Below are 15,396 nucleotides of genomic sequence, written 5' to 3'. Positions count from 1 at the left end.
TCGTCGTAAAACATGTATAATTTTCTCAGAAATAGAATATAAATATATACATATATATATATACATATATACATATATATATATATATTTAACAATTCATGCTTCACATAACCATATTCATAAAGTATGCCATGCCAAAACATAAAATAGAATAAGTAACTCATGGAAAATAACATATTAGCCTGAACCCCTACAGAAGTCTGTACGGCTGAATTCATAACTCATTAATCAATCTAGTCGGAGTCACTGTAAGTGACCTATACGACACTACTCTGCAAACGAGTCGGAACCATAGAAAAGGTCTATATGACAAGACTGGGTGTAATATAGTTATGCTCAATGCTACGCACTCATGATAGCTATGCGATAAATCGCTAGTCACCTACGAGTTGGAACCACCTATAGTGGTCTATACGACAAGACTGTGGACCTAAATTGGATCCAATGTGAGCATAGGGTGCAAGATGTGACATTATAAACAGACATGGGCCATATCTCTGGCTAAATCATTAATACCAGGGTGCAGGTTTATGAGCTCAATGTTTCTCAATTAATCACAACCGTTATTCACATTCACAATTGATAAATTCACTTGGGCTTACCTGAGTGTCCACAACACCACAATTATATATAATGCATCATATACTAATTCATATACTGAACATAAATTTATATGCATGGCATTTCAAGGCATACTTTCATTTAAACGCATTTTCTGGAAAAATATCAAGTATATAAGTATATACTAAAAACCAAAAGCCCACTCACTGGTATGCCAAAGGGTCGTAGCCCCCGAGTCTCCCTTGACTGCGCTCGTCCTCGGAATAAGTCTCCTATATATGCGAAACAAATATAAAAACGTTAATTTAAAGAACATAACCAATACTAGCTAATAACTTCTCATACATTGCTCAAATGAGATGTTTGAATATAGAAATGTGATCTACACAACCTCACGAACATCCTCATATTTTTAGAAAACATTTCCGACCCCTCATGCGCCGGCCAAGTCATGGCCAAACGCATCGCCCATGTGCAGGCACGTGGCTGGCACACTGACAGCGGCAGTTAACGCCGTCAGGAATATTTCGTCTAAAAACTAACGGCGTTACCTTACGCCGTTAGCATATTCCGTCAAAACTGACAGAATATGTTTCTTCTTCATCGACGAGTCACCTGACGCCGGCAACTGTTCACCGATTTCTGGAAAAAGTTTCTAACCCTAATTTCTCTCTCATTTTAACACCAAACTTCAAGAAACTTGAACCATTTTGAAAATCTCACCAAGACCAACAAAACCATACTTGAGTCGAGTTCTGAAACCACCAGAAACCTGCCGGAAAAAGCCTTGATATTCCGGTAAATCTTAAAACCCGTCGTTCTCGATGATTTGACATCTAATTTCTTCTAACAAACCACTCCAAGCTTCGTGAGAACCTCCTAAAGCTTCAAGTGAGCTTGAAATTCCAAAAAAACACACGATTTTATGATTGCATGAATAGTGACAAAAAATTAGGTTAAGGTTTTCACGAGTTTTCGAATAAGTTCTTACCTAAAAATGGTATCATTCAACTCGTATGAACCTCAGGAACACAATGGCGCCCTTTGAACCATCGATCTGTGCGTGTATGGTTGGTTTTAAAGTTCGTCCGTACGTTTTGTGCATATTTTCTGCAAAATCTGAGAGGGAGAAGAGAGAAATGGCACATGAGAGAGGGAAAGTTTGTGTGTGTGTGTGTGTGGTCCACGTGGGTCACTAACCAAAACCAAAGAAAACACTTTGAGTCCTAAGTGTTCCCAAACTTAGGAAAAATTTAGAATTTGTCCAAATAAATTTAAACTTAAACCACACCACCACATAACTCAATTATATCTCAACGTTCAAAGGTAATTTAGTAACTTCCATGCCATCGATAATTTATTTCAGGACGGGCTATGACAATCTACCTTCCTTATAAAAATTTCGTCCTCGAAATTTATACCATCTTTACAATCCACTAATAATCATAAAATAGGCGTGGATACATCTCTCTCATCCGGTCCTCTGTCTCCCAAGTAGCTTCTTCCACTGAATGATTTCCCCATAAGACTTTTCACCAAACGCATTGTCTTATTCCTCAGAACCTTATCTTTCCAATCCAAAATAGTCATTGGTTCCTCATCATAAGTCAAATCCGAATTAATTTCCAAAGGTTGAGGAGGAATCACATGTGAAGGATCTGAGATATAATGTCGGAGCATTGAAACATGGAATACATTATGCACTTTAGACAATTCTGAAGGCAACTCAAGCCTATAAGCAACTTCACCAACTCTTTCAATGATCAAATATGGCTCGATGTATCTAAGACTTAACTTGCATTTCTTTCTATACTGCACAACACCTCTCCATGGTGATAACTTCAAAAACACCCAATCACCTAATTTATACACCCGATCAGTGGCATGTTTGTTTGCTAAACTCTTATGTTAATCTTGGGTCACTTTCAGGTTAAACTTAATTACCTGAACATTTTGAGTAGTCTCGTCCACAATCTCAGGGCCCACTAAAACTTTTTCACCAACCTCTGACCAGCATAAAGGTGTACGACAAAATTTCCCGTAAAGTGCCTCAAATGGTGACATACCAATACTTGAATGGTAACTGTTGTTGTAAATGAACTCCATCAAATCTAAACAATCATGCCAACCATCGCCAAACTGTAGCACTGAAGATCTCAACATATCTTCTAATGTCTGAATAGTCCTCTCAGATTGTCCGTCAATCTAAGGATGATATGCCGTACTATAAAGTAATCTTGTACCAAGAGCTTCCTGGAATGCTATCTAGAACTTAGAAGTAAATCGAGGATCCTGATCCAAGACAATATCAATTAGAACACGATGGTACTTCACAATCTTCGATATGAATAACTTAGCTAATAGGCTTAATGGGTATTTTTCCCTCACTGGAATAAAGTGTGCTGACTTAGTAAGCCGATCAACTATCACCCAAATGCCTTCATAACCATTCTGTGTACGAGGAAGCTTGTACACAAAATCCATGGTAATATTTTCCCATTTCCACTGTGGAATGGGAAGTGGCTGCATCAACCCAAACGGTTTCTTCCTTTCAGCTTTAACATGTTGGCAAATGGCATACTTACTCACATATTCGACAATTTCCTTTTTCATACCAGGCCAATAATAAAATGGGTGAATGGTATGATACATCTTGTTACCTCCTGGATGCATTGCATATGCCGAAATATGCGCTTCATCAAGGATTTCTTTCTTTAGCTCTACATTATTCAGCACATACATTCTGCTTTCCTGCATAAGCACACCATCAGTTTTCTAATTCTGAAATCTTTCTTCTTCCCCTGATTCCTTGCTTGAATTATTTCCTAAGTCTCTTCATCATTCATCTGGGCCTCAAGCACACGATCAATTAAGATTGGCCTAACTTGAAAATTAGCAAGTAAGGATTCCTCTCTATCTTCCACTCCTAACTCCACTCCAGTGGACCTCAAATTTGCAAGAAGAGGAACATGACAATCATATATGACATTAAGTTTAGCTGGAGTCTTCCTACTAAGTGCATTCGCCACTGCATTTGCATGACCAGGGTGATACTCAATCTTGCAATCATAATCACTAAGCAACTTAATCTATCTCTGTTGTCGAAGATTAAGATCTCTCTGAGTGAAATGATACTGAAGACTCTTATGATCTGTGAAGATCTTACATTTCTCACCATAAAAATAATGTCTCCAAATCTTCAAAGTAAAGATGATAGCCGCTAACTTCAGATCATGAGTAGGGTAATTCTTCTCATGAGGTTTCAACTGTCTCGAAGCATAAGCAATCACCCTACCATGTTGCATCAATACATAACCCAGACCATTCAAAGAAGCATCACTGTAGACCTCGAAATTACCAATATCATCAGGGAGTGCTAAAATAGGTGCATGAGTGAGATAATACTTCAACTGTTGAAAACTTTACTCACAATTATCATGCCACTCAAACTTAACATCATTCCTGGTCAATCTCATCAATGGTAAAGCAATCACTGAAAAATCTTTAACAAATCGTCTATAATAGCCTACAAGGCTAAGAAAACTCTGCATCTCAGTGACGGTTCGAGGTTGCTCCCAATTCTCCACAGCTGCCACTTTTTTAGAATCCACTCGGATACCTTGAGTTGATATAATATGTCCCAAAAATGTCACTTGATCAAACCAGAATTGGCATTTGCTAAACTTAGCATATAACTGGTGTTCCCTCAAACTTTTCAACACCAATTTAAGATGTCTAGCATGCTCAGCCCTAGACTTAGAGTATACCAGAATATCATCAATGAAGACAATGACAAACCTGTCCAAATACAGCTGGAATACTCGATTCATTAAATCCATGAAAGCTGCTGGTGCATTAGTTAACCCAAATGGCATCACAAGAAACTCATAATGACCATATCGAGTCCTGAAAGCTGTTTTAGGGAATCTTCACTTCTAATATTCAACTGGTAGTAACCAGACCTCAAGTCAATCTTAGAGAACACACAGGCACCTCGGAGTTAATCAAACAAATCATTTATATGAGGTAACGGATAACGGTTCTTAATTGTTACCCGATTCAATTGCCTGTAATCAATGCACAACCTCAAGGTTTCGTCTTTCTTCCTCACAAATAAGACTGGAGCTCCCCAGGGTGAAATACTAGGCTGAATAAAACCTTTATCCACTAATTCTTGAAACTTAACTTTCAATTCCCTTAATTTATCAGGAGTCATTCTATAAGGAGTCAAAGATATATGATTCGTACTAGGAAGTAGATCAATAACGACCTCCACATCTCTGTCTGGCGGCAATCCAGGTAAATCGTTAGGGAACACATCCGAAAAATGCCTGACCACACGCACATCTTCCACACTACTAGGAGCATTATCATTCAACACCACAAGAGCCAAATATCCCTGACAACCTTTCGACAACAATCTTTTGGCTTTCATGGCAGAAATAACACCATTCTTCTCCCCGCTTGGTTCTCCTACAAATGTAACTTCAGGTAATCCAGGACGATGAAATGTGACTGTCTTTCCATAACACTTTATTTTGGCACGATTATAATGTAACCAATCAGTGCCCAAAATCACATCAAAATTAACAATGTCTAACAGAATAAGATTAGCTGGCATAACAATATCCTCCATCATCACTGGACATCTTGGATATACCCGATCCACATAACATCCTTCCCCTCTAGGCATAGAAAACTCTAAATCATATCCTAGGGGTGTAGGATGAGGTTGCGTCACTTGAACAAATGTATGAGAAACAACATAATGCGTAGCACCATAATCAAGCAATACTCTAGCAAAATGACCAAGAATATTTAACGTACCCATGATTAAATCAGGATTGTTTTGAGCATTTTGCAGTGTCATGTTATGGATACGTCCCTGATTCTACTGTCGTCCACCACGACCTTTGCTAGCATGAATACCTCGTCCTTGTCTTAGCTAACCAGACTGCCTCGAAGATCTTGCACTGTTAGCAGCAATCTCTACCTGTTGGGGCTGTCCCCCCTGGTACCATTGGGATCCACCTGCTGAATGTGGCTGATATGGCATAGAACCTCCCTGATACTGAGGGTAACCACCCTGATAATTAGGGTCATACGAGTACTGATATTGTTATGTAGCTTAAGGAACGGTGTCGTCCTGATAATGGTAAGCACCTCCACGACCAGTCTGAGCATAACCACTAGGTCTTGAAGCTTGCTGGTTCGGCGCAGATGGTGGTAAGGAAGGCTGTTGGGGCCTCTACTGAATTTAAGGGCAATGTGCAACCCTATGCTTCATCTGTCCACAAGTATAGCATGCATTGCTGCCTCTCCTACACTCCCCAAAATGCCTATTATTACACATGTGGCATAAAGGAGCACTTGAACCACCTAAACCACCAAAGTCCCTCTGCCTCTGAAATCTTGGGCCTCCAGAAAATCTACCACCTCTCCTTTACATATTAGAGCTCAAGCCTTCATTAGAAGAGCTGGAACTGACACCACTTCTCTTAAAGCTCTAGGTCTTACGAGGTTCTTAAGATGATTGACCTTTACCTTTATCATCTCGCCTCTGGTTCCCGTTCTTTTTTTCTTCATCTTCACTTTCACTGGGCATGTTCTTTGAGTCCTCAATTCGCAATAAAACCTCATAAAACTCCTGGTAAGTGGCACAGAGAGTCAATGTCACTATAGAACGCCATTTCTTCTTAGTACCTAACCTGAAGCGATGGAGCATCTCAACCAGATTAGCAGCAACCTCCAGATCATATCGAGACAAATCGGTGAACCTCCTTTAAGACTCATTCGCTGACATCTTTCCTTGTTTCAGATGTGTAAACTCTTGTTTTTTTGCAATCAATGTACTCAAGAGGAATAAACCTTTTCCAAAACAACTGTTTAAACACTTCCTAATCGGCTGCTACCTCTGGTGGCATTTGATAGGACTCCTGTCTCCACCAGGATGTAGGCTCTGGACCTAGAAACCAGGTAGTCGTCTCAACCCACCTATCAGGAGGAAGATTCCCCTGACTCTACACCATAAGGAAAATCTTCTCGACATGATTAAGCCACTTCTTCGCTCCCTCATGTCCTTCATTTCCCATGAAATGATTCAGTTTCAAATTATACACAGTCTCAAGAGGTGTCATTTGAGGAGGACGGAGCGAAGATTGAATGGCATTAGCTATAGCCTCCCCTACTTAATCACAACCGTTACTCACATTCACAATTCATAAACTCACATGGGCTTACCTGAGCATCCACAACACCACAATTATATATAATGCATCATATACTAATTCATATACTGAACATAAACTTATATGCATGGCATTTCAAGGCATACTTCATTTAAACGCATTTTTTGGGAAAATATCAAGTATATAAGTATATACTAAAAACCAAAAGCCCACTCACTGGTATGTCAAAGGGTCGTAGCCCCCGAGTCGCCCTTGATTGCGCTTGTCCTCGGAATAAGTCATATACGAAACACTTATAAAAACGTTAATTTAAAGCATATAACCAATACTAGCTAATAACTTCTCATACATTGCTCAAATGGGATGTTTGAATATACCAACGTGATCTACACAATCTCACGAACATCCCCATATTTTTAGAAAAAATTTCCGACCCTTCATGCGCCGACCAAGGCACGGCCAAACGCGCACTGACGGCGGCAGTTAATGCCGTTAGGAATATTCCGTTAAAATCTAGGGTATTCCGTCTAACCGTTAGCATATTCCGTTAAAACTGACGGAATATGCTTCTTCTTCCCGACGAGTCACCGGAGGCCGGCGACTATTCGCCGGTTTCTGGAAAAAGTTTCTAACCCTAATTTCTCTCTCATTTTAACACCAAACTTCAATAAACTTGAACCATTTTGAAGATCTCACCAAGACGAACAAAACCATAGCTAAGTCGAGCCCTGAAACCACTAGAAACCCACTGGAAAAAGCCTCGATATTTCGACAAATCTTAAAACCGGTCGTTCTCGATGATTTGACGTCCAATTTCTTCCAAAAAGACCACTCCGAGCTTTGTGAGAACCTTCTAAAGCTTCCTGTGAGTTTGAAATCTCAAAAAACACACGATTTTATGATTGCATGAATAGTGACAAAAAATCGGGTTAGGGTTTTCACGAGTTTTCTAAGAAGTTCTTTCCTAAAAATGGTACCATTCAACTCGTATGAACCTCAAGAACACAATGGTGCCCTTTGAATCCTCGATCTGTGCGTGTATGGTTGGTTTGAAGTTCGTCCGTACGTTTTGTGCTGATTTTCTGAAAAATCCGAGAGTGAGGAGAGAGAGAAGGCATTGGAGAGAGGGAGAGTTTGTGTGTGTGTCTGTGTGGTTCACGTGGGTCATCAACCAAAACCAAAGAAAACACTTTGAGTCCTAAAAATTTAGAATTTGTCCAAATAAATTTAAACTTAAACCACACCACCACATAACTCAATTATATCTCAACGTCCAAAGGTAATTTAGTAACTTCCACGCCATTGATAATTTATTTTGGGACGGGCGATGACAGTGTGAGTTCCCAGAAATAGAACCATGAGGGCGTGGTTGGGGTCTAAAGCGGACAATATCGTGCTATGGCAGAGGCGAGGCCGCGATGTGACAATTTGGTATCAAAGCTAGTCTATCGTGTGGTGCGAGTGTGCCGACGAGAACGTCGGGCCCTTAAGGGGGAGGATTGTAACATTCCACATCGACCAACGGAGAGGGGGTGATGTGCCTTATATGTACATGCCCACCTCCATATAGCATGAGGCATTTTGGGAGCTCACTGGTTTCGGATTTCGTAGGAACTCTGAAGTTAAGGAAGAAAGGGGGCCAAAGCATTCACAGTCACTGGGAAGTTCTGCTCGCGTGAGTTCCCATAAACAAAACCATGAGGGCGTGGTTAGGGCCTAAAGCGGACAATATCGTGCTACGGCGAAGGCGAGACCGGGATGTGACACTTTCTCATTTTCATTTTAAAAACAAAAATAAAAAGAGTTCATACACATAATGTGTGTAGATGTTAGTTAATTATTAAATCTTGAGTACATAATTGTGGGTCTAAATTTTAGACAACTATTATTTGTGTTCTAAAAATCTAATTGTGCACTTCTCATATGAGAGCACTCCAAAATTTAGGAACATCTCCTCATTTGTAAAGTCTCATTTTCAACTAAGATTTTAAATTAAAATGCTTTTTGGTTATTTATAAAATCAAGTGGGTCAGAATTTAATAATAAAATATTAATAAGAGAAGAAAATAAAGAAATATGTGGGTTCAACATTAAAATAAAACATTTTTTTTATGTTGCCTTTAAATTGGAGAATGTTAATCCATGTTAAAATTTTGGCATCTAATTGGAACCAGAAACCAGCTTTTTTTTGTCAAAAAAAATTCACGTAGGATTTTTGACATCTCCTTTGGAGATGCTCTAATTGTGCACTTCCCATAAAAGTATTTTCTTTCAAGATATAAAAAGTTTAGAGTACACAATTAAAATTTTACAATGTTAATAACAATTTTTAAAATTTATTTCATGTATTATAATTTAAGTAAACTTGCAACCCAATGGACATGTCATGCGATATTTACATCACACACCAAAATTTGTCCTAAGAGTGAAAGCAATTGGTGATGAAAATGTGCCAATGTGGTGAGTGGTCACATTGTTTTAGCTTCTAGATATCTTTGATCAGGTCATTAACCAAAAAAAAAAAAGTCAAAAAGTCAACAAAAAAAAGAAAGAAAAAGTCCCAATCTATTTCCATTAACATATACAAGAATAAGTAAATATAAAAAACTAAAAATGAAATTCATATAGGCAACATGGATTGGCTTGATATACAATTAAATTAAAAGGAAAACTAATGAAAATGTCTTGAAAACTTTGAGTTTTAACGATAAGATCAAAATAAAGGGTAAAGTAAATAGTACCATGATTGTCTTTTTAGTGTAATAATGTGATTTTTTGTTAAAATAAACAATACCAGAAGTTTTTCATTAAAATTCTCTAAATTAAAATACTTTCCTATAATGCGATTACAAGTGTCCAACACTTTAAGTATTTTTTATGAATTCATAATTATGCTGCGCCAAATAAATACATAATGATTGTAATTTGTATTTCAAACTAGTCTTTACATATTTCTTTAAATTTTCCATTATGTGTCATGTGGTAGGTGAGCTTACAATTCCATGATAACCACATTGTGATCGTCATGCGTGATTGTTCAACACTATGTTATGCAATGCCATATTGATCTGGCAAAGAAGCCTCTCTATCGTGATCGTGCGAGAGGGACTTTCCTGCATCACGTCAGAAGTGAAATAGGCACAAACAACTGCATCTCAATATATATATGTACATATTTCAGCTTTATCAGGGGTTATCATTTTCATTTTTGTGTTATATTGTATGAACAATACTTTGCTCTTACTTAAAAGAACACATTTCTTTTAAGACACAAGTTACAATTCCATACACGTGCATAATCTTTTTCTTTCATGTTTATAACGAGTTGTTTATGTCAAGGCCAGTTCTAAGATTTTGAAGGCTCTGTGCAAGACTCAAATGAAGGCCTTTACATGGTCTAAATTTTGGTTGCTATGTTTTCTTATGTATAAATAGATATAAACGCAAAAGAAAATAAATAAAAATGAAGCATGGTGTGGTGGCTATGTATCTATCATATTACCGTATGAATATCATAATCAGAAACACTCATGCTTTTTATTATCAACTAGTTAAACAAATCTTTGGTAATGATATTTATAGCATCTTATAATAAATCGTTAGGAAGATTCTAACCCCCACCCCGGTTGATTGCCGTTAGATTATTTAAAATTCGAAATTCGTTCCTTAAATCAATTATAGCAAATTAATATAACAATAATCATTGAGAGGCACTTTAGTGGTGTGAGCAAAGTTGTATAATAATTTTGAAAGATCCCACATCGCCCAGGAGTGATGATCTTGTAAGCCTTATATGTATATTCTCATATCTACCTAGCACAAGGCCTTTTGGGAACTCACTGGGTTTGGGTTCCGTCGGAACTTCAAAGTTAAGCGAGTTCACACGAGAGCAATCCCATGATGGGTGACCCAATGGGAAGTTATCGTGTGAGTTCCCATAAACAAAACTGTGAGGGTGTGGTCGGGGCCCAAAACGGACAATATGAGTCGAGCTCGAGATGTCGTGGGAGCCTGAGCCAGGATGTGACAAATTTCCTTTTTAATTTTTGGATGACTAAATGATTTTTAAAGAGAATGAAAATTAGATGACCTTTAAACAATGACCAAAAGAATAAATGAATGACATGTATTCGATTAAACGGAGGCATATAAGGAAGCTTTTTAAAGATTATATCTTCTGAGTTTTAAGGAGTTTAATTTATTATGAATATTCCTAATTAAAGATTTATTACCAAAAGTTATCTTTTATAATGAAAGAAATTAAGCTACAAATATTTAAAAAATAATAATATAGCTCAAAAAAGGCTCAAAATGGTTACCCCGCACATGGCTAATATGAAAAAAAAAAAATGGAAGTACTAGCGCTTGACAACTCTGTTAAAAGAATACAATAAATTGGAAGTATCGGCACTTGACAACCCCGCTAAAACAACATTGTCAATTATGTTCACGCTTTTTCTATATGTAGTACCTTACAAAGGTTATTAAAATTCAGGGGCCCCTAAAAACCGTGACCCTATGCGGTCGCACACAGAGCAGGCCTAATTTATTTATACATGTCATACTAGTATTTGCTCGTAAAGAAAAAGAGATAGACACTCTCAAATGCGATTAGTACTAAGTAATGCAAAGGCTTGCTTGAAATGAAGGCAAAAACATCATTCCAAGAAGTGTTATTGGTATCTTATAGTGCAATTTATGGCAGGCTAAGGCTAGCAGCATCATGTAGATTGGTGCAAAAGTGTCATGTGAAAGTTAATATATATTATTGGAGGATACAAACCCAAACTGCATTACTTGATCCAAAAAGCTCAGTGCCCCCTCAACCCAAAATGAATAAATCACACCTCTGTTTGTGCCCCACTTTCCATGCAACGTGCTCTTCATTTATGATAATACATGTCATGCATAATCTTACATTTTGAATTTTTTTACCATAAAAGGTACGCTTTTTAGTCTACATGGTTTTCGAGATTGACATAATTCCTCATTTTGGTCACTGAGATTTGAAATCGATAGAAGTGGTCATTGAGTTTATCCACCATTAATCATTTTGGTCATTCCGTGAAAAATATCCATTAATTAAGGTTAAATGACAAAAATACCTTCAATTTTTGTCAAATTATTTTGGTCTATTGTTTATTAAATTTAGGGTATTTTGTGATTGGTCATTATTTAATATAATTTTTCACAAAATGACCAAAATGATTGATGATGGACAAACTCATGAACCACTTCTATTGATTTCAAATTATAAGGATTAAAGTGAGGATCTATGTTAATCTATGAGATCATTTTGACTAAAAAGCCTTAAAGATAACAATTATTTTGGTCTTTCCAACCCCTTTTTATCTGCCTTCTCTCTTGGCCATTGGCCAATATTGCCCATTGCCCATTGCCCATTGCCCACTGCCACTAGGGAACAACACTTTTTTCCTTCTTTTCTTTATTACTCATTTATGGAAAGAATAAACCTTGAGAAGGACTTAGGTTCTTTGTTATGTGACAAAATGAGTGGTAGACGAAGTTAAAACACACCACTTGTTTTTACTTATGATTTAGTTAACTTCTTTAACATGTATTATGCTAACTCCATTTACTCAATAAACCCAAACAATATTTTTATCCAAAGAAATAACTTCAATAGATATACCCAACATCACATAAACATGCTTAAAAGGAAAAAATTGTTGAAGCTTGTCTCGCATCATAAATGTCACATCCCGGTCCGGGCCCCTACCATATCCCGGGCTTGACTCTATTGTAGTACGAAATTGTCCGCTTTGGGCCCCGACCACGTCCTCACGGTTTTGTTTCTGGGAACTCACACGAGAACTTCCCAATGGGTCACCCATCCTAGGAATGCTCTCGCGTGAACTCGCTTAACTTCAGAGTTCCGATGGAACCCGAAGCTAGTGAGCTCTCAAAAAGTCTCGTGCTAGGTAGAGATGAGAATATACATATAAGGCTTGTAGGATCCACATCCCTAGATGATGTGGAATGTAACAAAAAACCTCATAAAATTATATTTCCATTATAATAAATGGTTTTACTACTAATTAAATTGAGGTCTTTTGTATAAGACCTCACATCTATGGAATTGCACACATAATTAAATTGAGGAAAATATTGTATGTTGATTTGTTAATGGGTTACAGGATTGTATCTAAAAGTTTGACCAAAAAAATGGTAAAAAAGCAGGAGAAATAGCTAAATAGACTGTAAAACCAAAATTAATCTTAACTACTAGTCTAGTCCAAGCAACCCAAAATCACGAGAAATTTTTTAAAGTGTCCGATATTAAGCGGATATTCTACGTGTCATAATATACAAGTAGAGGGAACATAGAAAAATATATCATTTCTTCTATTTGTATAATGACATGTGGAGTACCACTTGAATGTTTAGCATTTGGAAAAATTTCTCCAAAACCACCAAAACCTAAATTATAAACTTGAGAACAACCGTTATCAATCTCAACGCATATAACCAAGAAGAATATGGAAAACATGATGCAAATTTAGGCAAAATTTACGGGGTATATCTTTGGTAATCTAGCCTACTAAGAAACTAACTTTTTAAATAATTTTTACCTTTCAATATCTTAAGGTTAATCTCGAAATCAATTTTCACGGTTTAATTTCTTAACTACTCCGACTACTGAAGAAAAATTTTAAACTTACATAATGAGTGAGTTGATTATAAACCGTGGCACAACATACAGATACCAAGAACACTATATTTTGAATTACATTTGATCCTCAAGATTCAATGGATCGATGTTTTGTCCATTATAGAAATGTAAGAAGAAAATAAATTTCTCAGTTATCAATCACCATCTCCAAGTGAATCTGATACAAAAGAAGACAACGTTCACACGTCTTGTTAGCCCCTTATATTTAAATAAGATTAGAATTCTCTAGCCTCATCTTTCTATTTCTATTCATCCCCTCCTCTCACATTATCTATTTTGCCTTTCTTTTTCTATAAAAAATTAATATAAAATGTTAACGTAATTTAGTTGTAACCGTTCAAATAGAAAAGAAAAGAAGGAAGAAGAGTAAAAAGATTTGAAAATCCTATTCCATTTAAATAAGCTGGCATCATGTTCCATGCCCTCCAAGTTAATCTAAGCAGCTGGACATGGACACGTCATTAAATCCACCCCCAACTTGTACTATATTGCAATCATGCCCTACCCAGGATCCAAGACGGTGTTCCTACATGCCTATGTTGCTTTTGGATGGGGTCGGTGGACTATCGGTTAAAAGAATTCCCCTAAAACGTATCTGATGGAACTTGTCCCATAAAAAGGTACAATAGAAAAAGGACTTGTAAATTGTATTAAGCTTCGAAGCTGAGTGGATTTGATGATTCCGCCAAAGACAAAGTACCTTTTTCAACGCCACCCTTATTTCTTTATCTCAGCATTTGCAGGGGAGAAATAAAATTTGCTCAACATTTCTCTCCCCTCCAAATGCTGAGATAGAGAAATGGGGGTGGCATTGGAAAAGTTACATTGTCTTTGAGAAGTGAAGAGACAAAATTTGCTAAAAAAACTATGGAATTTGATGATTCCGCCAAAGCTAAAGATTTTTGTGTGGCTCTTTATTCACGAAAAATTGCAAACTAGGGTTCGTTTAAGTAAATTTGCTCAACATTGACAAGCTTTGTCCTATATGTGGCATTGATGAGGAAGACCAAAATCATTTGTTTGTAAAATTTCACCTGAATTGGTTCCTTATAAAATGGTGACTTCCATACACGAGGTTATGGGAGTATCCCAAACCGGTATTGTCATGACATTATATTACTACTTTGAGATGCTGGTATTGAATTTTACAAATTATCTGAATTGAACTCAGACTCAGTGCTTCATTTGTTGCAAGTAAAGACCATTTTTAAATTCTTGAAAACTAATATTTAGAGGCTTCTCTGTAAAGAGAAACTCCTCCAAACTATGTGGATGTGTGGATAGTTCACTTTGTGCTCACCACATGGCTGTGTGGATCCCAAATGTTCCATTCCCTCTATTTTTAGGGAGTTTTAACGAAAAGTCCACGGTACAGTTCACTTTAACAAAAAACCACATTTTTACACTAAAAATTCAATCCTGGTACTATTCATTTTACCCTTTATTTTGTCATTATCGTTAAAACTTAAAGTTTTAAAGTCATTTTCATTACTTTTCCTCTATTTTTATAGCTGTTTCGATCGTGATGGTTTTGTTTTTGTAACATGTGGGATTTTGGGAAACAAGCAGCAAGGGCTTTCTTTCATATATTGTACTGGATCTTCGATTAGCCAATCCATTAATAGCAAATTATAACTTTAGCGTAACCCTTTATAAATATTTTAAGGTTCTTATTACAAGTATAAAGAGGTACACTTTAAAGTAACACCAAAGATGGATGGATATCAAGGTTTCTGAGACAGCTAAGAGCAATTCCACCCATGGAGCCCTTCCCCTGGCAATCCACTATTCAATCCACCCTATTAAACAGTAACTGCCTTAAATGAATAGTAACCACCATTAATGAACAGTAATTGCCATTTACATCTCCACCCTTGCAACCCTCCCCATGACAATAAGCAATTAAAATAATAGTTTTTTTTGTTTGTTTAAATAATAAAAAACCCCCTCTCT

General features: G+C 36.9%; 1 protein-coding gene across 1 annotated transcript; it reads right to left on the bottom strand.

Moving 5' to 3' along the window:
• Positions 1 to 2,004: 2,004 nt before the first annotated feature.
• Positions 2,005 to 5,431, bottom strand: LOC139197722 (uncharacterized). The gene is made up of 7 exons (XM_070825674.1): positions 4,616 to 5,431; positions 4,457 to 4,534; positions 3,728 to 3,971; positions 3,447 to 3,589; positions 3,222 to 3,312; positions 2,506 to 2,567; positions 2,005 to 2,400 (listed from the first exon to the last, which is right to left on the bottom strand). Exons 1-7 carry the CDS (start codon positions 5,429 to 5,431, stop codon positions 2,005 to 2,007), a joined length of 1,830 nt encoding a protein of 609 aa, XP_070681775.1.
• Between the last annotated feature and the right edge of the window lie 9,965 nt (positions 5,432 to 15,396).

The sequence above is a fragment of the Malus domestica genome, chromosome 07 (genome assembly GCF_042453785.1).
Source record: "Malus domestica chromosome 07, GDT2T_hap1".
In the NCBI taxonomy this organism is placed as follows: Eukaryota; Viridiplantae; Streptophyta; class Magnoliopsida; order Rosales; family Rosaceae; genus Malus; species Malus domestica.
Note: the sequence above shows the minus strand (reverse complement) of the source record. Positions and strands in the feature narration are given on the sequence as shown.